At 28.9% G+C, this 26089-nt stretch overlaps 8 protein-coding genes across 17 annotated transcripts; 3 read left to right on the top strand and 5 right to left on the bottom strand.

Annotated features, from left to right (window-relative positions):
- Positions 1–81: 81 nt before the first annotated feature.
- Positions 82–1227, bottom strand: LOC118065207 (tctex1 domain-containing protein 1-like). Its single transcript, XM_035080357.1, has 4 exons — positions 908–1227; positions 682–836; positions 387–583; positions 82–325 (listed from the first exon to the last, which is right to left on the bottom strand). Exons 1-4 carry the CDS (start codon positions 915–917, stop codon positions 160–162), a joined length of 528 nt encoding a protein of 175 aa, XP_034936248.1. The 5' UTR covers positions 918–1227; the 3' UTR covers positions 82–159.
- On the top strand, positions 1197–5100 carry Hrs (Hepatocyte growth factor regulated tyrosine kinase substrate). Of its 2 annotated transcripts, XM_035080305.1 has the most exons (10): positions 1197–1274; positions 1350–1512; positions 1610–1694; positions 1952–2027; positions 2091–2279; positions 2355–2705; positions 2980–3156; positions 3225–3900; positions 3978–4282; positions 4370–5100. In XM_035080305.1, exons 2-10 carry the CDS (start codon positions 1476–1478, stop codon positions 4892–4894), a joined length of 2421 nt encoding a protein of 806 aa, XP_034936196.1. In that variant the 5' UTR covers positions 1197–1274; positions 1350–1475; the 3' UTR covers positions 4895–5100. The 2 variants fall into 2 exon arrangements, with proteins under 2 accessions (XP_034936196.1, XP_034936186.1); XM_035080295.1 differs by having other exon boundaries at positions 1229–1512.
- Positions 5101–5385: 285 nt separating this feature from the next.
- On the bottom strand, positions 5386–10064 carry ema (C-type lectin domain containing ema). Of its 3 annotated transcripts, XM_035080275.1 has the most exons (14): positions 9880–10064; positions 9551–9696; positions 9335–9463; positions 9108–9241; positions 8871–9028; positions 8475–8704; positions 7529–8318; positions 7292–7415; positions 7041–7195; positions 6784–6945; positions 6547–6685; positions 6130–6433; positions 5919–6049; positions 5386–5847 (listed from the first exon to the last, which is right to left on the bottom strand). In XM_035080275.1, the coding sequence occupies exons 2-14, from the start codon at positions 9628–9630 to the stop codon at positions 5426–5428; spliced, it is 2958 nt and encodes a 985-aa protein (XP_034936166.1). In that variant the 5' UTR covers positions 9631–9696; positions 9880–10064; the 3' UTR covers positions 5386–5425. The 3 variants fall into 3 exon arrangements, with proteins under 3 accessions (XP_034936166.1, XP_034936156.1, XP_034936174.1); XM_035080265.1 differs by having other exon boundaries at positions 9551–10064; XM_035080283.1 differs by having other exon boundaries at positions 8880–9028; positions 9551–10063.
- A 49-nt stretch (positions 10065–10113) lies between these two features.
- On the top strand, positions 10114–11475 carry Mt2 (methyltransferase 2). Its single transcript, XM_035080346.1, has 2 exons — positions 10114–10344; positions 10433–11475. The coding sequence occupies exons 1-2, from the start codon at positions 10290–10292 to the stop codon at positions 11473–11475; spliced, it is 1098 nt and encodes a 365-aa protein (XP_034936237.1). The 5' UTR covers positions 10114–10289.
- Positions 11476–11598: 123 nt separating this feature from the next.
- Positions 11599–12628, bottom strand: maf-S (MAF bZIP transcription factor K). Its single transcript, XM_035079224.1, has 2 exons — positions 12416–12628; positions 11599–12208 (listed from the first exon to the last, which is right to left on the bottom strand). Exons 1-2 carry the CDS (start codon positions 12443–12445, stop codon positions 11843–11845), a joined length of 396 nt encoding a protein of 131 aa, XP_034935115.1. The 5' UTR covers positions 12446–12628; the 3' UTR covers positions 11599–11842.
- A 301-nt stretch (positions 12629–12929) lies between these two features.
- On the top strand, positions 12930–18122 carry LOC118064830 (Nuclear distribution protein nudE). Of its 6 annotated transcripts, none has more exons than XR_004690093.1 (8): positions 12930–13071; positions 13672–13916; positions 14005–14432; positions 14527–14709; positions 15273–15385; positions 15874–16070; positions 16500–16570; positions 17815–17886. XR_004690093.1 is itself a non-coding variant. In XM_035079728.1 (7 exons), the coding sequence occupies exons 2-7, from the start codon at positions 13831–13833 to the stop codon at positions 17873–17875; spliced, it is 942 nt and encodes a 313-aa protein (XP_034935619.1). In that variant the 5' UTR covers positions 12930–13071; positions 13672–13830; the 3' UTR covers positions 17876–18122. The 6 variants fall into 6 exon arrangements, 1 of the variants encoding a protein (XP_034935619.1); XR_004690097.1 differs by lacking the exon at positions 12930–13071 and adding an exon at positions 13078–13369; XR_004690098.1 differs by lacking the exon at positions 12930–13071 and adding an exon at positions 13078–13373.
- A 1185-nt stretch (positions 18123–19307) lies between these two features.
- Positions 19308–25024, bottom strand: LOC118064817 (histone H3.3A). Of its 2 annotated transcripts, XM_035079696.1 has the most exons (4): positions 24866–25024; positions 24232–24361; positions 23861–24129; positions 19308–20056 (listed from the first exon to the last, which is right to left on the bottom strand). In XM_035079696.1, exons 2-4 carry the CDS (start codon positions 24357–24359, stop codon positions 20043–20045), a joined length of 411 nt encoding a protein of 136 aa, XP_034935587.1. In that variant the 5' UTR covers positions 24360–24361; positions 24866–25024; the 3' UTR covers positions 19308–20042. The 2 variants fall into 2 exon arrangements, with proteins under 2 accessions (XP_034935587.1, XP_034935582.1); XM_035079691.1 differs by lacking the exon at positions 19308–20056 and having other exon boundaries at positions 23610–24129.
- LOC118064808 (histone H3.3A) lies at positions 19658–21639 on the bottom strand. The gene is made up of 3 exons (XM_035079683.1): positions 21379–21639; positions 20458–20597; positions 19658–20325 (listed from the first exon to the last, which is right to left on the bottom strand). Exons 2-3 carry the CDS (start codon positions 20583–20585, stop codon positions 20043–20045), a joined length of 411 nt encoding a protein of 136 aa, XP_034935574.1. The 5' UTR covers positions 20586–20597; positions 21379–21639; the 3' UTR covers positions 19658–20042.
- Positions 25025–26089: the final 1065 nt, after the last annotated feature.

Below are 26089 nucleotides of genomic sequence, written 5' to 3'. Positions count from 1 at the left end.
CCCTTGATAACTGATCGACACATAATCTTGATAATAGATGGTAGTAGTGTAACTTTCTACAAAAACTTTAAATGCAGGTAATTCAAAAATGTCAACATTGGCAATTTCTATTCACTTTTTTAATTAGAAAATATAGATAAATTAATTAAAGTTATTTTATTATTCGTAGTAAACTCCAGCAACGATTCCAATAGCATAAAATTGTGCATTTTCAAAAACATATTGGCTGTAAGTATCTCTTTGAGTATCCCACAAAAATCCTAGGGCAATATCAACGCCTTGGTGCAATTTTTCAATTATGGACATCGAAACAATGTACTTGTAACTGTTTCATAATAATATTATAATGAAATAATATAAATAAATGAATTATTCATACTTGATACCGTGTAAAGTCTTTCTTAAAAATTTGCTTTCTTATTTCTGTTGCCATGTCTTGACAGATTTTTAAACAAACAGCTGGGCCATATTTTTTTATATTTGTTAGATAAGTATCCATGACATCTTTTAATATTTTATCAACAATTACATGAGTGAAAGGATTACTTGATTCCATTTGATAAGTGTTTTGATATCTCGGTACCTCATTAAAGCATTTAATGAAATGAGTAATTATCAGGAATAATATTAATTAAGACTCTGAAGATGATTTTTAAATTATCAACATTTGTTTTTAAATACCTTGAAGCCACTTTTACCAATCCTGAATGCTACACTACCTCGATATGTACCTAAAAGTGACATCACACTACTCAATCGTGGCCTTACAGAAGCTGCTCGAGATGGTGATTTTGTTGAAACAGATAATTTAGATGACGACAAGGACTTCTGACGAGCTAGACATAATATTAATCAAAAAATCATTTACTTGAAAGTTTATTAGTACTTTGTAAATATAAATACTCACTTATAGACATTTTGATTGCTTCAATAATTCAGATGCAATATTCATAAGAAGTGAAGTTAAAAAGATTAAAAAAAAATAAACAGATACAATTTGTCAGACCGTTCACACAATCAAAAACATAAGCCGTAAAAGGTACGCGTACGCACTGACATCATACATAATGGTTTTGGTATGACAAACGAAATATCTGTAAATCAGTTTTTACATTAATAAAATACTTATAAAAATATAAATAAATAAATAATGTTTTTGATTTCTGAAAGGATTTTCTTGGATTTTTAAAAATGCCGCTCAATCAATTGTAGGTTATGAAAGTCGATCTCTCGAAATGGTCGTCGTGCAATGCGATACAGAATAAATTTTTACGGTAAAAAATCGATCTATGTAAACTTTGGGTGGCATCATTAGTGGCATATCTGTCTACATGTTACATATTTTACAGCATACGTCGTATATTTACAGTCGTGTACCACTGTAGGTGATTCACGTGACAATTGTCAAATGTCAAAGGACAATTAACCTGGAAGAGTTTTTTAAATTTCCTGTTGAAACTTGGATTTATCATAGAATGTTTCAAAAATCGCCAAATTTTTATACTCTACTCGGTAAATACTTCTTTATAAAAACTGTAATATAATTCAATTATTTCAGCCTATTTCTACTCATTGCTACTATGTATTGATAACGTCATTTCATTTCTAGACAAAGCTACAAGCCATTTGCTCCTTGATCCTGACTGGCCAATCATCCTCCAAATTTGTGATCTCATACGACAGGGAGACATTCAGTGAGTAAAATTTAAAAACAATTAACTCATTAGATAATAATTTATTGTTCACTTCAATCTCTTATGAGTCATTAAGATAGTCTTGCTTCAAATTCATGTCATGTTTATTATTCAGCTATTATTGGCTATAATTTTTTTGTAGATAATCTTATAACAATAATGTTTTTACCATAGAAATAAATATTTTTTATAAAAGCAAATTTTTATCACACAATCTTTGATTATACTCATGATGATATTTAAATTACTATCTACAGACCTAAAGCTGCTCTTGCTGCAATAAAAAAGAAAATTACTAATCCTAATCCTCATGTTGCTCTCTTTGGCCTACTGGTAAGTAAAGCATACACGGAATTTATATTGAAAAATAATTATATATTACCCTTAATTTTGTAGGTTTTAGAATCATGTGTAAAAAATTGTGGAAGTCTTATCCACGATGAAATTGGAACAAAACAGTATATGGAACAACTGAAAGAATTAGTAAAAACTACAACCCATGACGATGTTAAAGTTAAAGTTCTAGGATTAATCCAAGCATGGGCATTTGCATTTAGAAACAGTCCTAAATATACCGCAGTTAAAGTGAATCATCGTTTTACCTTTTTTTCTTATTTATTCTAATTTAAGAACATTAATGAAAATGAATATTTTTTTTAGGACACGATGAATATAATGAAAGCTGAAGGCTATATGTTTCCAGAGCTAAAAGAAAGCGATGCAATGTTTAGTGCAGATACAGCACCACCATGGGCTGATGGTGAAGTCTGTCATCGATGTCGTGTAATTTTTAATATGATGCAAAGAAAGCATCACTGCAGAAATTGTGGTCAAGTTTTTTGTGGACAATGTTCAAGCAAAACATCGATTCTACCAAAGTTTGGATTTGAAAAAGAAGTGAGAGTTTGCGACGCTTGTTATGCTCAGCTAAATAAACCAAGTACAGCGTCAACCAAGGAGACTGATTTACCAGTAGAATATTTGAACAGTACCTTGTCTCAACAACAACAGGTAAAAATAATTTTCATGCTTTTACAAACTTTAATATTCCTATTTCCTTCGTCAAAGTGGATAATAAAATATAGTTGAAGTTAAAAATATGTAAATTAGCCAGCTTCTTTTATTTAATTAGTACAAAATGGCGTCACATGAATCACCCGTGAGTGTTTTTGTGAACAAACAGGCATAAAAATATTTTGGATAATTGTTTTAGTTAATTTTTTAAAAATTTGTAGCAAATATTTTATCATAAATTTTTTTTCACAAAACTTTATATGAATCATAGGTACCACCCAGAAAAACAGAAGAAGAATTGAGAGAAGAAGAAGAGCTACAACTTGCACTTGCACTAAGCCAGAGTGAAGCGGAGCAAAAAGAGAAAGAAAAGAAACGTGTGACTAACTCTTATAAAACTAATTTTACTTCCATATCACGAACGACTTATTCTCCACCACCATCACCAGTTTGTATTTTTATTTCTATTCTTCCGACTAACTGTTCCTATGAATTTATTCATTGGTTATTATTTAGGGGCCAAGTCCTTCAAAAATTCAAGAGGAAGAAGTTACCGATCCAGAGCTTGCAAAATATCTGAATCGCCAATTCTGGGAGCAACGACAAATAGCAAATGAAGAGAATGCTGGAGGATCAAGACCAGACGTTACGAGCCCAAGTGCTCCAAATATTAGTAGTCCAATGCCGCAACGAGTTGTTGTAGCAAAACAACAAAATGGAGATATTGATAATCATTTGGATGAGTTTGTTAGCAACTTGAGATCTCAAGTTGAAATATTTGTGAATAGAATGAAAAGTAATTCATCAAGGGGGCGATCTATTATTAATGATAGCTTTTTCCAAGGTCTTTTCATGAATATTACTACGATGCATTCGAGATTATTGAAGTATATTCAAGAACATGATGATACTAGAGTTTATTATGAAGGATTACAAGATAAATTATCTCAAGTGAAAGATGCTCGAGCAGCTTTAGATGCTTTGCGTGAAGAACATCGAGAAAAATTACGCAGAGAAGCTGAAGAAGCTGAAAGACAAAAACAAATGCAGATGGCTATGAAACTTGATATTATGCGTAAGAAAAAGCAAGAATATTTGAATTATCAAAGACAATTAGCACTACAGAAAATTCAAGAACGTGAGAGAGAATTGCAAATGCGTCAAGAGCAACAAAAGCAGCAATATATTATGGGTAATTTTGAATATAAATCAGTCGATCATTGCCTATGGGCGATATTCTCAATGACAATAATTATAATTTATTTTTAGGTGGATATCAACAAGTTCCTTCATTTATGGGTCCATCTCAAGGTTCTCCAATTCGTCACGTGCATTACCAACCACCAGGAACTACATACAATCCTATTTCTCCAACTAATCAAGGAGTTTATGGACCTTCTCCTTATGGACCAGCACCTATGGGTTCGTATCCGATGCAATCTTATCCACCCATGCCATCTATGCCTCCACATATGATGTCTAATGTGTCAATGAATCAAGATCAACCGCAGACAGCACCCGAATCTATAATACAAAATCGAGAAAATTTAGCTCCTCCGCCTCAAACTGGAATGGTATTTTGTTAATTTTTAATAATGTTTTTGATTAATTTATTTAAATAAATCAGTGGTTAAATAATGAAAATATTAATTCTTATATAGATGCCACAAATGGGAAATGTTCCGTCCATGACACAAATTCCTGGAGCTGGAGGTCATCAAATGCCTCATCCAGGTCAGCATCCACCACCGGCAACTCACGTACCAACAAGAATTGGTCCCCAACCTTCTGAGATTCCTCAAGGAGTGCCTCCACCAACTGTTAATCCACAGATGGCTCCAAATCAACCACCTATCCATGGCCCTTCAGGCCCACCTGCGCATATGGGAATGCCTCAGGTTCCTGTCGGAGTTCAAATGCCTCAAAGTGTACAACAAATGTCTCAACATGTAAGTGTTGCTAATAATATACCATCCCAAGTTCCTGGATCTATTCAAATGGCTCCTGGAGGAGCACCTCCACCCTCTGGAGCACCTCTTCAGCAAAAGCAATTGCCGATTCAAGTTACACAGCCTATACAATATCAACAACCGGCTCCTGCTGCTGTTCAATCAACGAAAATAGATTCTTTAGGATCCAATGGAGAAAAAAAAGAGGATACTGCGGAACTTATCTCATTTGATTGAATTATATGTATACTATACATAATATTGCTTTTAAAATATTAACATTCTGATTTATATATATATATTAATATTATCGTTCAATGTTACACTAAAAACATATTAATAATCTCTCTTTAATATATTTAAGTTCTCTTACTGAAATTCTCGTAAAAAATGTAACAATCATAAATATTCAACAAGAAAATGAACTACAAATTTTAATTACATCTAAAAATTATTTCCTTTCCATTGCTAATTTAAATGTTTATTGGCTGAAGAAAATTTATTCTTATTATATCTGTATGATGTAAAATTTCAATAGTTGACGAATAATAGTAATAATTTAAAATGAATATGTAGTTTTTGTGATTACAAATTACTCTGTTTATTTTACAAAAATTAATTAATCATAATAATTTATGATTGATTGTAAATTATTGCTTTGATTATTGAATTAATTACTTATTGAATACACTTTTTATTGTTGGTAATGATAGAACAAAAATACGTAATTATTTTTATATAAAAAGAAAAGTTTATTTTAAAATATTTTTATACAGTTTCCACTTGACCTTTTCGTCGTGGTTTCATTTGTTGATTTTGCGGTGAGGTAAACGACGTCTCTTCTGAGTGTTTTTTCATAGCAGAGGATTGATTGTTAATAGATAAATTTAATACAGGAATTTCTGAATTATCTGATGACCCTGCTGAGCCATTCAAAGTCAACGAAGCTTTCCTAAGACGCATATCTTCCAATGGAATTTCTTCACTTCTAGGTCTGGGTATTTTCGGTGATCCATCTCTGGATCTCAGGTTACTTTCTTGTGATCTACCACTTGGACTAGGATCTTCTGTACGCCTTGAAAGTCTAGTTGGAGTTTCTTTACGCATTTGAGTTGCAAATCCCGGCACTTTATTGATCATAAACATGGGTCTTGATGAATCTCCACGTTTCTGACCTCTTCCACCTACTCCTTTTAACAAAGATTAGTTAATAAAAATAACTTGTTCCTATGATAATCGAAAATAAAAAATATTTGCTTACTTTCATGGCGTAATCCAAAAAGAGCATAGTTTGGTGGTGTTGAACAACTTGGAAGATTTGTTGGAATATCTAAGAGCCGAGCTATTTGATTCATCTTCTTTTGTCTAGCTTTGATCCTACCTTTGGTCAATCTATAAGAATAATTTATAAAAAATATCATATTTGTTTTAACATTAATTAATAGATAAATGAAAATTGAATATATATTTACCTTTGTTTTGCGGCCATACATCGAATATGATCATCAAAAATAAATTTAGCAGAAAGAAGAGGTAATCTATTAGGTGAACTGCTGTTCGACGGCTTATGGATTGTTAAATGGAGACATCGAGAATCATCCTGATCACCAGTAACTTCGATGTCTTGTAAAAATCCAACAAATTTCGTAACACCATAACCAAGTCTTCGTGTATCGGGCTCAACAAGAATTAACTGCATCACATCAATTACCAAAAATCTTCGGATTTTTTGTCCATCTTTCCATACAACCGTACAAGCAATCAGATCACTGTTGTCTGTGAGAATAAAATGATTATCCAATTATACATTATTTTTATTATAATTCGAGATATTTAAAAAGTCCTTCTAGAAAAAAATTAATTTATAAAAAAATAGGAGTAACTTTTACTTAGATCAAGAACGCAGTTAATGTTCACACAATCGGATGGATTAGTCAGCGGCAATTGAGTCTCTACTTCTTTATTTAATGTTAAAGATAGTTCTCGAATCAAAAAAAACACTCGAATTGCACGACGAGCTCGTTCAACCTATGAAAAGAAATATTTAGCAAAGTTGAATGTACAAATTAATTCTACTTTGTTGTACTATTTTATAACTAAAAAACTATCTACTTAAATGTCTTTACCTCACCACAAGGCAGTCTCTTTGTAAATTCAATTCCAGTCATTGGTGTACCTGTCGGAGGCAATAAAATATTGCTATCCATCATCAACCATTCAACATTGAGTGGTTTCTTCTGTACTTCACTATATTCATCTTCAAACATATCCAGAAAAATATCTTCGCTCTAGTAGATCAAAAAAATTTTACAAATTTACAAAATTTACAAATTTACAAAATTATATTCCCTGATTCATTATTTTATTATTTTGTCCAACGTACTTTGTAAAAATTTCGAAGTAATGCTGTACTTTGTTCTTTTGCTGCTTCAATTGCTGCTAAATGTGCATCACATAATAAACTTTGTCCATTAGATATAGCAATTTTCAAAAGTAATTTTATACTCATTTCGAGTGTTACTAGACGTATTTTGGCATCTAAAAAAATTTTTCATTTAATTGTAACGGTAATAATTTTAACTATCGATATTAAAGCTAGAAATGTAATTCTTAATGAATGAAATAAATACTCACTATTTTGGCAACTCATTGTAATAATATGACTTAATTTATCAACTAAAGTCTCATTATACCAATTAACAGCTGCTCCTTTTTGAGATGATGTCAACACAAAATCAAATGATTCACAATTTACTCCCTTGAATATAGAAAGATTAATTTTAATGACTATAGAAATAGTTAAACTTTTTTGCTTTAATGTAAGATTATACTTGAACAGAGAAAAATGTTATTTCATCATAATATATTTACCTGATTACTTATAAGAGCATAAAGTAAACAAAGTGCAAAAAGCGTCGCATAATCATTTTCTGTGCAATGTAATGAATTAAAAATTGTGTCAAGAAAGGGTCTATTTATTATCGGAGCATTTAAAATTTCTTGTGATTTTTTAGATAATGGAGGACTTTCTAATGCTAATCTTTGCTCTTTTTCTTCATCAGTAAAATTAAGATGTTTAATTTTTGCATCCAAATTGTCCACTCTCATAGCATCTGAATCTGATGATTCTGGCATTCCATCACTTGAAGTACAACTAAGTGGAGGTGAATCATTTGATGATATTACATCCTCAACAGTTGAACAATGAGCTTCGGAAATTCCACTCAAATTTTCTAGAGACTTTTCTAAACTTTCAGTTGGAGGTGCAAAAACAATTGATTTATTTAGTACTGAATGATGATTGCTATCGTCAGTAGGATGACTAGAACAATTTTGTATCACAGAAGAGTCAGATTTTAATATAACCGATGCTAATTCTCGTACGAGAGGTCCATGTGAGACGATAAGAAAAACTTGAGAAAGTAGAAAAAGTGAAACAACAACACTGACGTGTTTCTTCTCATCTTGATTCATGTGATTTGATGAATTTTTGGATTTCGTTAAAGAATAAACATAAAGTGGTATTAATAATTTCTGTAGAAGATGCTCCGATAACACCTTGTTTAAATCTTCTATATTCAAGCATAAAATATCATTTAAATAATGTAAATGATCTAAATGCTCTGCTACTAAATCTGCAAGTCTATTTTGACTTTGATGGCTGAAAATTATATATAAGATTTGTATTATTACCATTATTTATCCTTTTTGTAATTCAATTCAATGAAATTATTTATATGGGTAAATACGTCGTTAAACTATTTGTGTACACAAATAATTAAAAATGCGATAAGATTACTTAAAATATAAAACTTACTCTGCATCATTTCTTACACACGTATCCAATTCAATGATATGATTGCCAATAAACCATACGAGATTACTAAAATATGGAGCTGCTGTTCTATCTCGAATAAAAGCAAGCATTGATGCATCTTCAACACGATATACATTTAATGTAAGTGTTCTAACAGCAATACGAACCATTCCCTCTGAATGATTAAAAAATTTTATAGCCTCAGTGTACAATGGAAAATCATTCGTATGCTGTAGAATAATTAAAAAAATTAAGTTAGCAGAAAAAACTGACTTATTAATTGTAGTGTATAACAGTAAATCAATGATTGAAAATTCTGACAGTATTATTTGTGTAGATCTACATGAATGTGGTGTTCTCCTAAGTTTAATTGAAAAACCAATGTTTCGAGTATACCTTGTTTACCTCGTTATAGAAGAAATGAATTGTATGTGCATTTAGTTTGAGACTAAGCGTCTTTAAAAAACTAATGTAGTAAGCCATTACTTCTTCGTCACTAAAATCAAATTTATGTACGATTATGCTGTTTACATGATTGTTACTTAATAGATAATCTGGAAGAAAAAAATGAATATTTTTTGAATTTACTATTTTTAAAGTAATCATGGGAACAATTTATATAGAATTACTTACATAAAGATGTTTCATTTCGGATATTTTCAAATAGAATATTGAGCGTTTGTAGAAGCTGAACACACACATAACTACCACATTTTTGTTTCATTATTCTCAAGAAAAATGACAGCATATTCTTTTCCAAAAAGAAACTGAAAAATTTAGAACATCAACACTAAGAACTTCTACTTAAAAATATATATATGATATACGTCTGATAAAAAATTTGGTAACAATATACTTACTCAAATACACTACTATCATTTTGATCTCCCCAAATTAATATTTCTGCTATCGATCTAAGAGTTTCAACAAGTAGACCTCTATTGGTTTCTGAGACAGTATGATTTTTTGATAAAACATTGTAGAGATACCTGAGAAAAAATGAAATTATTATAATAATTAAAAAAATATCTTTACTATCTATCTTATATTATAACTGAAGAATTTGTTGTATTTACTTTAAGTGTTCGAGAGAATGTGGATTTTTAGGTTTCCACAATCCTCCTCCAAACCAGCTTCTACTCCGAAACATATTCATGAATTATTTCGAAAAATTTACTCAATCATTTGACGTTTCTTTGATGTATTGGTTAGATAAGTGGATCTAAGTAACATAACTATGTCTATTTATTATTTGTAAATATAACTTTATCTTGTGATCACTATTTTGCATTATCACTTTACACAATGATCACTTGTCAATTTGTTATAGACATTTACTGAACATTCTGTTAAATAATACAGCAAAGTCCATGTCTTTACAGGTTGGAGCCATTAAGGAACATACCAATTTTTTTAAAATCCATATTTTTTTGTGTAGTATTATTTGTCTTTTTGTTCATACGCTCATTCAATCTATATTCTCCTTTGTACATACGTATTTTATTTCCTAGTATTATTATTCCGTGCATTCACGTTAAAAAAGCAACAACGTCGTAGACTTTTACTAAATGTTAACAAAGACGACCCTATTTACAATTTACAGATGGCACTGTTTATCATAAAAAATGTCTGCAGTCGTGTGTGTTTGTATTCTATATCTTAAAGATCTTTGACATTTATTTTTTATTCAAAATAATTATTATTCACATCCATTAAGTATTTATGATTATCAACTATTATTGTAGTAATTTATAATTTAATTACTTTATTGCGTATCAATTTCAAATTTAAAAGGCTATTACAATCAACGTAACCATGAAAATATTGGAGTTATACGCAGGTATAGGAGGAATGCACTGGGCATTTAAAAGTAAGCAATGAAATTCCTTGTCTAATATATTAATGATAATTATTGGGTAATTAAAATGATGGTAAACATTATTTTGATATATTTATAGGAAGTGGAGTGCCTGGAAAAGTTGTAGCTGCTATAGAAATAAATCCAACTGCCAATGAAGTTTATAAACATAATTTTTCTTCAACAAAAGTAATAAACAAAAATATTGAATCATTAACTGTTAAACAAATTGAAGATATGAATATAGATGCTATATTTATGAGCCCACCGTGTCAGCCTTTCACTAAGAATGGACTCCAAAAAGATGCTGATGATGCTCGAACTAATTCTTTTTTTCATGTATTAGAATTAATTCCACACTTATCAAATCTAAAATTTATATTACTAGAAAATGTTGAACCTTTTCAAAGTTCTTTTACAAGAAACTCTTTGATTTCTTGTTTACAAAATAGTGGGTTTTGTTTTAAAGAATGTATTTTAAACCCACAAGATTTTAATGTACCAAATAGTAGAACAAGATACTTCCTAATTGCTAAAAAAAACAATTTAGCGTCTTGTTTTTCGCATTTAGAAGAGCAACAACTTGATTCTAGTATGATTATCAACACCTTATCAGAATGTAGTCTTTATCAACAATATCAAACTCGATATCCTGAATTTTTTGGTCATAGATGTCAACCTTTAAGTGAAATAATTGAAAATAATATAAATGAAAATGAAGATTATATTGATAGAAAGTTATCTAACACTGTTGTAAAGAAGCATTTAAAAGTTTATGATGTGAGAACACCTGAGGATCGAGGATCCTGTTGCTTTACATCTGCATATGGTCGATATGCTGAGGGAACAGGATCTATTTTTTCTCCTCTATCGAAATCTGAAGTAACTGAAAAACTAAATCAGTTTAAACTTAATGTAAATAATGGAAATCAAATAGACGAGTATGCAAATCTACCTGAAAATTTAAAATTGAGATACTTTACTCCAAAAGAAGTATCAAGATTAATGTGTTTTCCAGAAAATTTTGAATTTCCTAATTCTATTACACAAAAACAAAAATATAAACTCCTTGGAAATTCTATAAATGTTCACGTTGTTAGCCATTTAATTCTAATGCTTCACTTTGTACCTGATAATAATTGAGACAGAATATATATTTTTTTCATAGAAAAATTTCTTATAATATTTATTTTTAATAAAAAAAAATCTTCCAATAATAATCGTTCATTAGTAATAATAATTAAAAATACTTTTTTTTAGCTACTTATTTATTTTAAAAATTATCGTATAAAAATTATTCAATAATTATCATGACTATAATAATTATTACAATAACGAAATACTACTACTCTCAATACAATAGAACTTAAAGTTACGTTTAAAAATTAGGAAATATTTTATAATCTCAAAGAATGTTTTTTAAATAATCCACATAATTCATCATTCAAACATAAATATCCACAAGTTTTTACACAAGTTATCTTAATTATAGATAATTAAATACTAAAAGTTAAATAGTTTCAAGCTCCGGAGGAAGAGGAATCTTTCGCTCCATTGCGAATTTTTTCAATGCTAAGTACTTTGAATGCCAGGACTCTATTTCCTCACGCATTCTGTTATTATCATCCTGCATTGCTTCCATATCTCGGTACTCTTGCGTCTTCACTGATTCTAACCCATCCTTTTGTTCAATTCTTTTAATTCTACAACTTGCTGCGTAGCCTCGGTTTTTCAGCGTTCGACGACGTTGTTTCATTCTCACGATTTCATCTTTCGATAAACCTCGAAGTTTCAACTGTCGATTTAGATCTCGCACTGATATAGTTACCAGTTCATCATCACTGATGTCTAAACAGGGACCCGGTGAAAGCGGATCCTTGAAACAAAGAACAATGATATAATTAAAAACAATGTTTAGAACTCTCATACATGAGAATGTTCTCGACATTTTTAGTATTGAAATGATTATGCATTGTAGATTGGAAAATTTTTTGTGGATTCTAGGCAACGTAGCAAATAGTGATGTCATGCATAATTTGATACCTTGCTTATAATATAAAAATTTATAGAGTAAATTACTTACCATTTTCATCATGGATCGTTTTCCTTCCATTTTAGTGATCAAGTACCAACGCCACAGTAAAATATGGTAGTCTTTTGATTCCGTTTTTCGTCTTTAGGATAAATTTGCTTAGTCATTCTATGCCTGGGAGAATCCAACAGACCTGGGGAGGGCTTGAGTTTATCCTTCATTCAGTTCGTGACATTTTACAAGTGTTCAATGTTTTCGATACAGAAGTGTATGCATGCGCACGAGTGACTACGCATAGTCTAACCTATATTTTATCAATATTTTTACAAATAAGTAATATTATAATTAATGGAATATAAATGATTCCTTTTCAATATTATAAATAATAATAAAAAAATATTTTTAATTAAATATAAAATTATATTGGATTAATATAACATTTAAAAATTTATAAACAATTCAACAATGAACTAGTGTATTATATATTTGAAAATTTAGCGCTTTTAAAAACATAAAGTGCTGCCACTCGTTTCTTCTTTATCAACTCAGTGGATAAGTTTTAGAAAAAGACGTGTCGAATTTGACCCTCGTAAATGTCAGTTTTATCCGTTTTATCAGAGTTCAAAGTGGCTTTCACATTCGCCATTTTGTAGTCTCCTTGCATATAAATTATTTTTTAGTCATTAAAGTAATCAATTAGGCTTCAAGTGAGTAATCAGGGATCGCAATAATTTTAAATTCCGATTCAATATCACATCATAAAATTAAGTTCACAAATACGGAGTTTTAATATATCACGTGATTAAATGTGACGCGGAATTCATTAGGCAGTAACATCATCGTCTGATTCACAATTGGTTTTGTATTGTTTTGGTAGAGGGATTAGATTATTCTTGTACACATTTGATAATGTAATGTCAACCAACGCAGATGTGATCTAAAGAAAAAGTTGTGACATACCTTTGAATTATCGTGGTAGTGCTAGAGTGTAATTTTTCTGAATAAGTATGTATGTAAAAAAAAACTTGGCAAATAAAACAAAAAAAAATTATCTTGTTACTCTCACATAAAAATTTTTCATCATTATTATTGTTATCATTATAACGTTATTGCATTACCATTATACACTTATATGAGATTATCTCTTTACAATTCAAGGTCTAAAAAAAAAATAATTCATCCCACACATTGTTATTTATTCATTCTCACCTACGTACTGGTTTTTTCATATAGACTAATATATGTGGAATTTCTTTATGTACATAAAACTCTATTTATTTTTACAAATCAATTATTATATGTTGCAGAACATCCACAGCTGTTATAACGGAGCATGAAAAAAATAAATTGGATAAAATTTTATTAATGTAATTACTCACAAATCCAATCATCAGTATTGGAAAAAAAATTAAAGATATTTTGTTATTTTAATAATAATAAAAGTTTTATTTGAATAAATTATCAATATGATGGAGGTGGAGGTACCCGAGTTTTCATCAAAAGATGATGAGATTCAGTATTGGATGGAGTTGGCACAACAAATGTATAATAGGTAAAGAAATATTGATTATTGACAATGCATAACACGTAAATATTGAATTACAAATAACAATTCTATTCTCCTTTATTTTATATTACAGAAAAGAAGATGTGGAGCATGAATTTGAAGAGTTTCAAGAAAGTTCACAAATGTTAGAAAAAGAATTAGAAACATCATTAGAACAGTCAGAAAAGACAATCAGAGAACTACGACAAAGGAACTCCAGACTTGCTACAGAAATTGAGCAATTAAGATCCCGTTTAGATCAACAAGCATCTGATTGTTCTGTATTTCAGACACGTGCTTCTGAGCTTGAAGCACAACATGAACAACTTTTAAAATACATTCGTGAATTAGAGCAAAAAAATGACGACTTGGAAAGAGCTCATAGAATAAATCTTGCCTCAGAGGAAGCGATTGAAGCTAAATTTCATTCAGCTATCGAAAAAAATGCTTTACTCGAATCAGAACTTGATGAAAAAGAAAACCTAAAGGTATTAGTTCAAAGACTGATGGACGAAAATAGAGGTTAGTATCTTTATTAAATCTTGATAACTATATGGTTTCAATAGTCAATACTGTTGAATCATTGACATTTATTTTGTCTAAATACTTATTGCAGATCTTAAACAAGAAATTAAACACTTGAAAAGACATATGACAGATAATGAAAAATCATCTGATAAGATTCGAAACGTGGTGGACAGTAATAAGCTGCAAGTGGAACTTGAATCGACTACACCAGTCATAACACCATTATCTCCTCAAAATATATCTACTCATCCGACTTCACCACCATTTAAACGTAAGATACATAATGCGCTGCGTAGAACAAAGTCTTTCTTTCACATAAAAACAAAAAAAAAACTTAGAGCTACATAACTATCGCTGCAGTCTTTTCCTGTTTCATTAATTCTGCTTAATTTCATCCATTTTTTATTCACTTAACTCCATTTCTTGCTGAGTAACTTTGTAAATAAATTTCCATTCATTATTTTTTAATTCGTACTATTTATTGGATTGCATGAATGATTAATAATTAATTATGTTAATTTATTCTAATAATTGAAAAAAGTTTAAGTATGGTTTTTGAATCATACTGTTTACTTTTTTCATGATTAAAATCAAAGAATAATTCATAAGAAAAAGTATTAAACGCTTTTTACTGTAAATAATATTTGTTAATTAATCATATAATAAAGATTAACTTTTTTACCTTTTTATTTGGTTTGCTTTTATTTATTTGCATTTTAATTTTATTGCATATGCTTTTGTGGGTCCTATACTTCTTTTTTCATATTAACTTTATCAAATAATTCATGCTGGATTATATGAAATAATAAAAAATTCATTTTTTACTTCAACCAGTTACAAATGGGGTCATAAACAACAACAACAATAACAACATGAATATGCCAATGTCACCGTCAGCAAAGATCCAAGCAATGAACTTGATTGGCGATTTAATGAGAAAAGTCGGAGTGAGTATTTTTATCAAGTCTATTATTTACTGGAGTTAAAAAAAGACCTTTATTTTATTTGATTATTTGAAATTAGTGAAACATTTTTTTCCTAGTTATCAACAAAATTTACAATTATTCACACTTTTTGTAAATGAGACTATTAGTCAATTTAGATTAATTATTCTTTTTTTACTCCAGTAAAAAAATATTACCAAGTTATCTCTACTTTTTTGAGTTATGTAGTAGTTGCACGTATGTGGTAAATTACTAGCTATTCTTGCATGACTATTATTTGAAAAAATCGTACAGCTGTTACAGAAAATTACTATATATTTAAATGAAATTTTATGAAATAGAAATCGATATTACCTAATGATAGAAAGTAAGTAGAAAAATCTAGAGCTATGAAATATTGGCTTCCGTCACTTAAGCTTATAAGCTTGGGTGAGATAGTAAATTCAACCTTTTTATCGCGAATTAGTGTGATGTAGAAGGTGTGTTGGTAGCTCGACAGGTGGGTCTGCATGGATTGTAGGAGGGTCAAGTGCTCTTGTCAAAGTGAGAATAAATCAGATCTCGCGAAGCCAAATCCAGTCAAAACAGCAATTCAATGTATTAGTCAACAACCCAAGCCAACCAAGTGCTGATTCTATCCTGATACCTCTTGTTGCACTACTGGCTTTACATCTTGTTTGAAAAGCAGGTTTTATGTTCGTTTATTGAGCTTAATAAACTTTTCGATGCTTCTTTTAATTGGTCTCTCAGTTACTTTATTAATTTCATCTAATTCATACTTCTATTAAATTTCTTCTAAAGTATTATCCCTTGATTTATTTCTATCATATGGAAACAATATCTTTTTAATGATTTATGGTAAACAATAATTATGAAAAATTATTCTTAAAATTGATAATCAATTTTTCATTTGCGTGATAATAATAAATTGATAACAAATTTTTAATATTTTTCAAAGCTTGAGTGCATGGAACCTTGTCTAAATAAAAATGTATGAATGTACTTGACTGATAAACTAAAACAGGGACAAAAGTAATTTTGTATAATAATTTGTTATTAATACAAGTGTGGTAAATCTAATATACTAATTTGGCTACATAATATTTTATTTTTATAGGCGGTGGAAAAGAAATTAAATACCTGCAGAAACGCATCGCGAGAGGATCAAGCAATGAGAGATTTGTACAGGTAACGACACAGTCACATTAATTTATCATGGCTGTGCTACTATTAATTTCATTGTACGTCATTCTGTGTAACTGATATTTGTGAACGATGGTTCATCCTGTACCTACGATTTTTAAGAGAGATCTAAAAGTACTAAGTGTAATAACCGATATTCAAATAGTTTTAAAAAAATATATATGGTGAAAACCGTAAAACTACTATAGTATCTAGGGATAGTAAATAAATTATGGTACAGGGTATCATCAAATGTACTTAATGTTGAATAGAAAGCTCGATGTGCTTCCATTGTAATGTGCTAGTTTATTCATAGTAATTTCTTGATATTTTTTTAATTTATACTGTAAATTAGTATCATCACTTACTCATATTTTCATAATCTTCAGTTCATTGCCGTAATTGTCATCCATGTGTAATTTATTTCTGTCACGAGTCGTAATAAATTGTTGAATTAACAGATATAATATTTATATCTTTATTTATATAATATCATAAATATTCATTGATTCAACAGTTTATTCTGGTTTATTTGTGTTAAACAATTATCAGTGTTAGACTGCTCAATATTTTTGTACGAAAAATACGAAAAGATTTGTACAAATTTTATTTTTATTTCTTATTAAATATCAATTGTTAATTACATGCATTTATCACTATTTTATCATTTGCATATGTCATTTATAATTATCAGATGAATGTCATTAAAAGCTTGTAAGAATATTGCTGTTCGATTGCAATTGATTTTATTAGCTTTCTAAGATATTTTTGCTATTCATCATACAACTATATTTTTAATTTTTATAAAGGAAAGTAATAATCGAATACTATTTTGCTATGATTCATACATTTAGGCTATTCATCAATCAAAATAAATATAGCTGTTACTTCACATAGTAAAGAAGACATTTTAGATCAAAAATTCAATTACTTCATGTAAATTTGTAAAGTAATATTTTAATAACATTCATTCATTAGTCTATAAATAGTAGCGTTCTCAGATTTTTTAGTTTATTTTTTATTAAGTTATGTAAGAAATAAAAAATCAAAACACATTACTGATATTTTTAATTGTAAAGCATGTAATTGTGAAATGAGTTTCGTTGGTTTGATGATCACAAGATTTATTTTGTTGTAGTGAAATAACCGTACAAGTCTTGCACTTAAATTTTATTTTGTTTATAATTTTACCACTCCATCATACCATTCAAATAATTTGAACACACAAAACATTTTAATTATTTTATTAGGACTGCCTCAATTAGAAGACAAGTGCGAACCATCCCTACAAGAAACAACAACCATATATGACTATAAATTGATAACAGCTGTCGGAATGATGATTTTGCGATAACTTAACTTCGTCAATAATATTTATTTTTGCCTATTTGATATTACTAATTGATTTTATTTAGTAACAAAAAATTCAAATTTATAATTAGTATAAAAATCAACTACAAAAATATGACGAAGGAGCTAAAATAAATCTTCTGAGGTATCATTGTAATACATTTCTTATTTATTTAAATATTACATTAAATTCTTACGAAAATAAATTATGATTTAGATAATTAGTCATCGTAATAATTTTCACAATTCATATCATTTTATCGAATATTGATGTAATTTTATTTATAAAATTGTATTTTTAATTTATATCCATTGATATTATTCATTTATTTTTATTTTAATTATTTGCAAAAGACTCATTTTTGATATTTGTTGCAATAAATATAATCATAAATTAAATAAAAAATTTTCAAATCCATCAGGAAACGAGCGATGTCAACGAAAAAATATTGTATATATAATATATGTTTGTGTATTTATTAATAATAATACTATACTTATGCAATAGAAATATGTATCATAGATTTGTCATTGACATAATTGTAGTAAGCTTTTGTTAGATATTTCAATAAGTATTGTTAATTTAAAGTTTTGAACTATAAAGATAAAGATACATTTTTCAGATTGCTTGATAAAAAATGAGAATACCAAGCAATGATAAAATATATCAACAAGTAAAGATAAAATTAACCATACTTACAGTTATTCAATATTCATAATAATAATAATAATTGAAAATGTATTTCCATTACTCTCACTGAAATAAGTACCATAGATTGGTATCACTGGAATCGATAGCTGAAGAATGGTTTCTATCAAATATAAAAATAAACTAAAATTATATTTTAAAATATTATATCAGTATTTATACTAATCTTAAATCAAAGCTATTCTAGGCCGGCCTGAAAAATTTTAAAAACTTTAGCGTGATTAAATTACTCATTATTAAAAATAATTTTTCTATCATAATTAGCAACAATAGAATATAGTGTAAAAATTAAAATTGATGATTTTTTTAAAATTTAAATTAGTATATTTCATTATTGTCCATTGAAATTGAATTCTATTGAGTTTTTTTAGGAACATACTCGTAAAATATTCTTTCAAATGTTTTACTGTAAAATAGAGATTTTAAATTGAATATTTTTAAATAAATTTTTGTAAACTTTCAATGAAATATGTATATTGATTATAGAAGCATAAATATTATATTTTTACTGGCTCATTGTAATGAAATATTCATGGATATCTGGCTCGTACTTTAAATAAATAAATAAATAATTTAAAAAATTACTGTTTTAGTTTATTCAATAAATAAATTAAAACTCTGTTAACGATTCGATAGAAAAAAAATGCGGTGAAGGAAAGGATCAAGTAATAAAAAAAATTAATATCGACTATAGCAAATTTATTTATGAAATTTTTCACACCGTTTTAAGAATACTTAAAACGCAATCCAGTAAACTTACATAAATTAATAATATGGGAGAAAATAATATTTATAAAATTTGCCTAAATATTAAATTTATCACTGGATTACGATAAAAACTTTGTTATTCTACGCACACTATCTTGTGCTACTTAATAATTATAGTAATGTAGTAATGATAATGATAGTTAGGTATATCTGAAGTCATTATGATAAACAAATATTTTCGAAACCGTTCGCGACTCAACAACTGATGAATGATTTTTATCACTTCGTTTTGTCTCATTTTGAAACTTTATGACATTTTAGAGTTGTTTTTTTTGTGTCGCGAACGCTTACGATCCATTTAAATACATTATTTGATTATTCTATTTTTTCTTTTAAATGTAATAAAAGTTGACTGATAGATTAATTGCAGGGATGACATAATGTTTCTGATAGCTACAAAAAAGTGTCATAGAATGATTAAGAATGGTTGAACCTAAATAGAAATAATATCTTAAAGTTATTTCTTTTCAAGATGGCTTTAAGACAAATGTGATCTTATAGACTTATAGACAACTTGTCAATAACTTCGAGACGTTCATTTCATTTAAGATAGTCAATCCGTTATGACAAATAAAACTAACATGAATAATAATTAATACAATTAATAATAATAAACAAGTTGATGATGATTACGATTAAATATAAGATGGTTTAAGCTCGTTCACCACGGATTCGCCGAGCGAGTTGGATATCTTTCGGCATGATGGTGACACGTTTTGCATGGATAGCGCACAAGTTTGTGTCTTCAAAGAGACCGACCAAGTATGCTTCAGATGCTTCTTGAAGAGCGCCAATAGCTGCACTTTGGAAACGCAAATCAGTTTTGAAATCTTGTGCAATTTCACGAACCAATCGCTGGAATGGTAATTTCCTGATCAACAACTCAGTCGATTTCTGATATCTTCTGATTTCTCGAAGAGCTACAGTACCAGGCCTATAACGAACAACAATTTATTGATTAATTATGAAAAATGTTGGAAAATTTCATATTGCGCATCAACTAATAATGATCATTGTTATTTTTATTCATAATATAAATTTAGACAATTCATAAATACACACTGACCTATAACGATGAGGCTTTTTTACACCACCGGTGGAGGGTGCACTTTTACGTGCAGCTTTGGTGGCAAGCTGCTTACGGGGAGCTTTTCCTCCTGTAGATTTACGAGCTGTCTGCTTAGTACGTGCCATCTTCTATTTAATCTGTAAATCACAATTTTACAATGTAGATTTTTCTATGCCAGTAATTTCTTATATAGCTACTCAAGCTTTAAAAATTAAATGAAATTTTTTCATTCAACAATATAAGAATTTCCCAGAAACGCTAAAAATCATGTGGTGTGGTATAATAGCTACGTGTCATTTAATTGGAAAATACATTAGTCATTTATAAATTTAATTTGTACCCAATTCCCCTGCAATCATTTCAATTGTCTAGTAACAATAAAAGAAATTAGTGTAGTGGGAGAAGAGATAGCTGCGCTTTAGCACGAGAAAATGAAACTGACTTGCGCATAACGTTAGATGGTGGGGACTAGTTTGCGTTGCGCAATGCACAAACTCTCGATCGTCCTGTCTCTTGTGTGAAGAAAAAACAACGTTCTCCCATCTCCCGAGATCATCGTCCGAATCAATGTTAAATTATTAATCACAACAATTTATTGCCAAATTTATAGATCGATTAATCTGATAGGAAGGGACACGGTAGAAACAAAATAAAATTTAAGTGAAAACAACTGTCATTTGTATTTTCATCATGCGGTAAGTCGAGTTGTAGCGTCAAGTAACTATCGGCATGAGAAACGGTTCCCTCCAAACGTCAATTACAAAATGGTGGCAGAAACACAACTGGCTCACGAACAAAAGCAAACGATTTTTCCAGATTTTTCATTCTAAACTTCATCACTTCTTATTTCACTAAAGTTATTATTGATTATCCACTAGAAACAACACTTTTTGTGATAGTTATGGAACTTGAACTCACCTTTGATGCCAAAAATTATTATAAAATATCAAGAGCTAGAATCTACTCGTTTCCTTGTACTTCGATGGCAGTGGACGCTCTTCCTCGGCTGTCTCGTACAGCTCCCTTGTCCCTACCCCCTAGGAATTGAATCGTGAAGAGCACGTAAGCCCGCGACCATTTCGGCCAATCAAAACAACGCAATCACCAACTACCCAAGAAACAAGTTATTTCATTGGTTCACTTCCTGGGACGCGCTAAGTTCACGTCGTTCTCTAGGCTATCCAAGTATCACGTAGACTTGCGGGTTTGCGGGTGTTATCAATTTATGCCTATCTTTTTGCCCCCCACCATGACCCCAACACCAAAAGCTTCATGAACTTTGCCCTTTTCCTTTGATCTTATGATAAACAGGACCGCACCCTTTATCTTATTCAATACCTGTGTTTCTTTTTCTAAGAGTTTATTTCAGAAACCTGAAGCTGGATGCTTGCAAAACGTTCTATGAAAATATGTCATGTTAAAGTTTCCACATTGTTATGGACTACTCTTATTATTATTGTGATTGTTATGATGATTATTATTGATGTTATAATTGAAACTACAACTTACGCCTTGAAAGTAGGAATTGCAAATGGCTGAAAAGAAAATTAATACTTTTCATAACTTCCTTTATTATAAATAATGAGTCAACAACTATTTTTAATGATATTATCATTGATTCTTGGAAATTGTAACGTATAATATATTTGTTTTAGGTTAGAATTTCTGATAAAAAGAAAAATGTAATCCATGAACTGTAACTTTTTTTTAAATGGCTGATATTGATGGAAAATCAATAAAGATAGTAAAATTCTTAGAATTCGACATTTTTTATTATTAATTTAGGATGAAATATGTTAATATAGTTTTGAATATCCTTAATTATTTGAAAATTGATAAGAATCTCGGGAAAATCCGCATGTGTTTCTGAGAACTGAGCACGAATTAGTGATGAATAATAAAATTAATAAATAAATTATGATAAAAATAATAAATAATTTTTTTTAACTTGATATTTATGATATTTAAAAAAAAGTCACGATTCTCAAGGTCGAGTTATTTTGTATGAAATTTTCCCTCTAATTATTGCGATTAACATCTTAAACATTACAAATGCAAATGTAATTCAGATAAATTGCTAATTGTAAAATAGATTTTTATGACAATACAAGAATAACGGTGAATATTAAGATAAAAAATAAATGCAGATGTTTTATTTAATTTATATTATTTATTTCAAGGTTTTTGCTCTACATAATGTTGTACTTAATATGTTTCATAATATTTATTGATATAATTTGAGAGAATACACAAAAAATTTCTATTTTATTTATAAGTTTTCTTCAAGATTATTCGATATCGGTATGAAAAAATACTATTATTAACGTTACAGCAACAAATTTATACTTTTTAATGTCAGTAAATAATAAAAACAATAGAAATAAGATGAGTCTGTATTTAAAAGAGCACTGGTTCTTATTAATTTAGACTTTCGAGACGTTTGATGAGATTTTTTTAATTATAAACAGTGTTTTTAGTCTGAAAATAAAATATTCTGATTCTGTATTAAAAAATTTTCTATTATTAATACTCTTGTTTTTATCAATTACTTTTGTTATTTATGAAAAATTGTATATGTTTTTAATCAACAAAGTGTAATAGGATGATTTGCTTTATGTTTTATTTTTACTTGTTTTCCTTAAGTCTGATTAATTATTATGTTAAAGTTTTATAATATCAATATTGCTAGATCTACGCTTCCTACCAAACTAATATAATAATTATATTAAGTAAGTATTACTATTACTCTCTGTTTGTACGTGATAATTCTTTTCGATCAGGGTCATATTATCAGATAAGCTATGATCCTGTTGAAAATGTTAATCATTGCCAAAAGAGACCACATCACTATGCAAGTGAAAAATTTTCCAAACAAATCTTCAATAAAAATGAATTTTATTCTCAAATATTTAATGATAATGATTAGAAAATTTTTCATCAATAATCAGCTTTTTTTGCAATGTGATGTCTAGAATTATAGCTAAGTGATACACACTAATTTAGCCTTGATTTCAACGATTAATCGTTATAAACTAATTAATCACATGTAGATTAATTTTACCTATTATTTCGGCAAATAAACAAAAACTACCCAATTTTAACATTTACAGTACTTTTAAATAAATTATTTACTTAACCGTCAATTTATCAAGATGAAATTTTTAAAACTTTTGTTTGTCTTTGACGTTCAATATGCCGATTGCAAATGCTTGGCAGTGACGACTATTTAAAGTTAAAACTTTACATTGTATCTAATTTTTATATAAATAATTGAACAAAAATGCTAAAATATTGAATCCATAATTATTAAAACAAAGAATAATGACTATTTTTATGTTATAGAAATTTTTGTAGAAAGTGTAATGAAATTTTAGACTGTAATTAATTTAAGCTCGTTCACCACGGATTCGCCGAGCGAGTTGGATATCTTTCGGCATGATGGTGACACGTTTTGCATGGATAGCGCACAAGTTTGTGTCTTCAAAGAGACCGACCAAGTATGCTTCAGATGCTTCTTGAAGAGCGCCAATAGCTGCACTTTGGAAACGCAAATCAGTTTTGAAATCTTGTGCAATTTCACGAACCAATCGCTGGAATGGTAATTTCCTGATCAACAACTCAGTCGATTTCTGGTATCTTCTGATTTCTCGAAGAGCTACAGTACCAGGTCTGGAAAAAATCGATCACCATTTAGATATTTCAAATATAAGAAGTAAATAACGGGTTTTCGTTAAATTCAACTATAAGTAATTATTTATTATTAATATTTACCGGTAACGATGTGGTTTTTTAACTCCTCCAGTAGAAGGTGCACTTTTACGTGCAGCTTTGGTGGCAAGCTGCTTACGGGGAGCTTTTCCTCCTGTAGATTTACGAGCTGTTTGCTTTGTACGAGCCATTTCTAAAAAAAAATGATTTATTAGCAATAATTATAATGTAATCGACTAATTTAATAATAAAGTTTGGTATCAAGTTAGCATCACTGAATATTTATCTGATGAAATATCATTGTCATATAGAGAACTACTATCTTCAACTAGTATTGAAAATTTGCACGTTAATTACAATTTATCTGACTCGAAATAAGATTAAAATTGATCAGGAAGTTTAAATAATTGTAAATAATCATGTTTTCCAGATTACAAATGACAATTATTAAGAAAAAAAGTAAGAAAAACAATTTCTTTGTTTATGTATAATTTCCCTCCAAAAGCAAGTAAACGCACAAAATGGCGCCCGTGTTATATGTGTACTATTTTTAATGCACGAGAGACGCTTAGCAATAAATTATCATTTTTATTAATAATTACTTGATTTGTTATAATAAAAATATACTCAAATTGTTTCTTTCAGCGTTATACATCATAATATCATATTTTTATAGATAAGGAGTGTAAATTCTTACCTGAATTTTAGATTTTCTGGTGATTAAATTTCACTGACAGTAAACTCAACGGACAGGGATCGTTCAACTAAACTGAAAGCACGAAGCAAGCGATGCGTCTACTATAGTAGTGTGCTCCTCAAGTTGTAACCTATGAGTACATACAACCCATGTAGATGAAACAACATTGTGTCTGTAGAGAATGTAAACTAGTGAGAGTCATCTGTTCAAGTAACGACTGTTCTGATTGGTCGAGAAAATTACTGTACAGAATGAAACAGCGTTTCTGATTGGTCAATAAATCATAATAATTTGATCACTTTTGAATGAATATAAAACTTGACAGTTCTATTTTTTTCTATTGATGTGAATGAAGTAGCTGGAACATAGATGTCATTCAATATTTTTTGATATATTTTTAATGATAAACCAACATTTTCTTGTTAATAGGTTAATTAATCGAAAATAATACTAAAGAAAAATACTTTTCAAAGAGAAAAGATAAATATCAAACATAGAATCAGTTATAGTGCATATAAGATAAGAGTTATGGAAAATATCAGCGAATAAGTACAAATAGATTCAAATTTTGAATTAATTCAATTTATTGATAATATCTACAATACATTTTCTAAAATAGCATGAGAAGCAATAATGAAAATTCGTTCTACGAATTATATATGTCATATGAGTTAATTATTATAATTAGTATTATTGTTATTATTTATTAAGTAATAATTATCATTATTACAGTAATTACTATGTTAACTTTCAGTCGTCGAAAAAATATTGAAATTAAATACTTTATCGATTACGAGAGTAACCATTATTATAATAAGTAACTATTTAAATTTTCATCTGTATTGCCAAAAATACGGGTCGTCAACATTTTTTAAAATTAATTTATGCAAATTGCTATTTGCTTTATTTTATTTTTTCTTTTATATTAGTTTATCAATTTGTACTGACATTCATTAGAATTTGCTACAGTCGTTAAGTTTCAATATTAAAAAATCTTGCCGCGACACCGATGTATAACACTTTTAGCATTTTTATCTATTTTATTATTTCATTATTTTTTTACATTTTCTTCTTTTTCATTCATTCATTCAATACATGATATTTAATTTTATTGAAAAATGCACACAAAATCCATTGTATTAGCACGATCTTCTAGTTATAAACTCAATATAATTATTTAACAGAGAAAATGACTTAGGAATGTTGATCATAAAGAAGAAATAA

Source organism: Chelonus insularis, unplaced genomic scaffold (assembly GCF_013357705.1).
Source record: "Chelonus insularis isolate UGA/USDA-ARS -01 unplaced genomic scaffold, ASM1335770v1 contig_117_pilon, whole genome shotgun sequence".
Taxonomy (NCBI): domain Eukaryota; kingdom Metazoa; phylum Arthropoda; class Insecta; order Hymenoptera; family Braconidae; genus Chelonus; species Chelonus insularis.
Note: the sequence above shows the minus strand (reverse complement) of the source record. Positions and strands in the feature narration are given on the sequence as shown.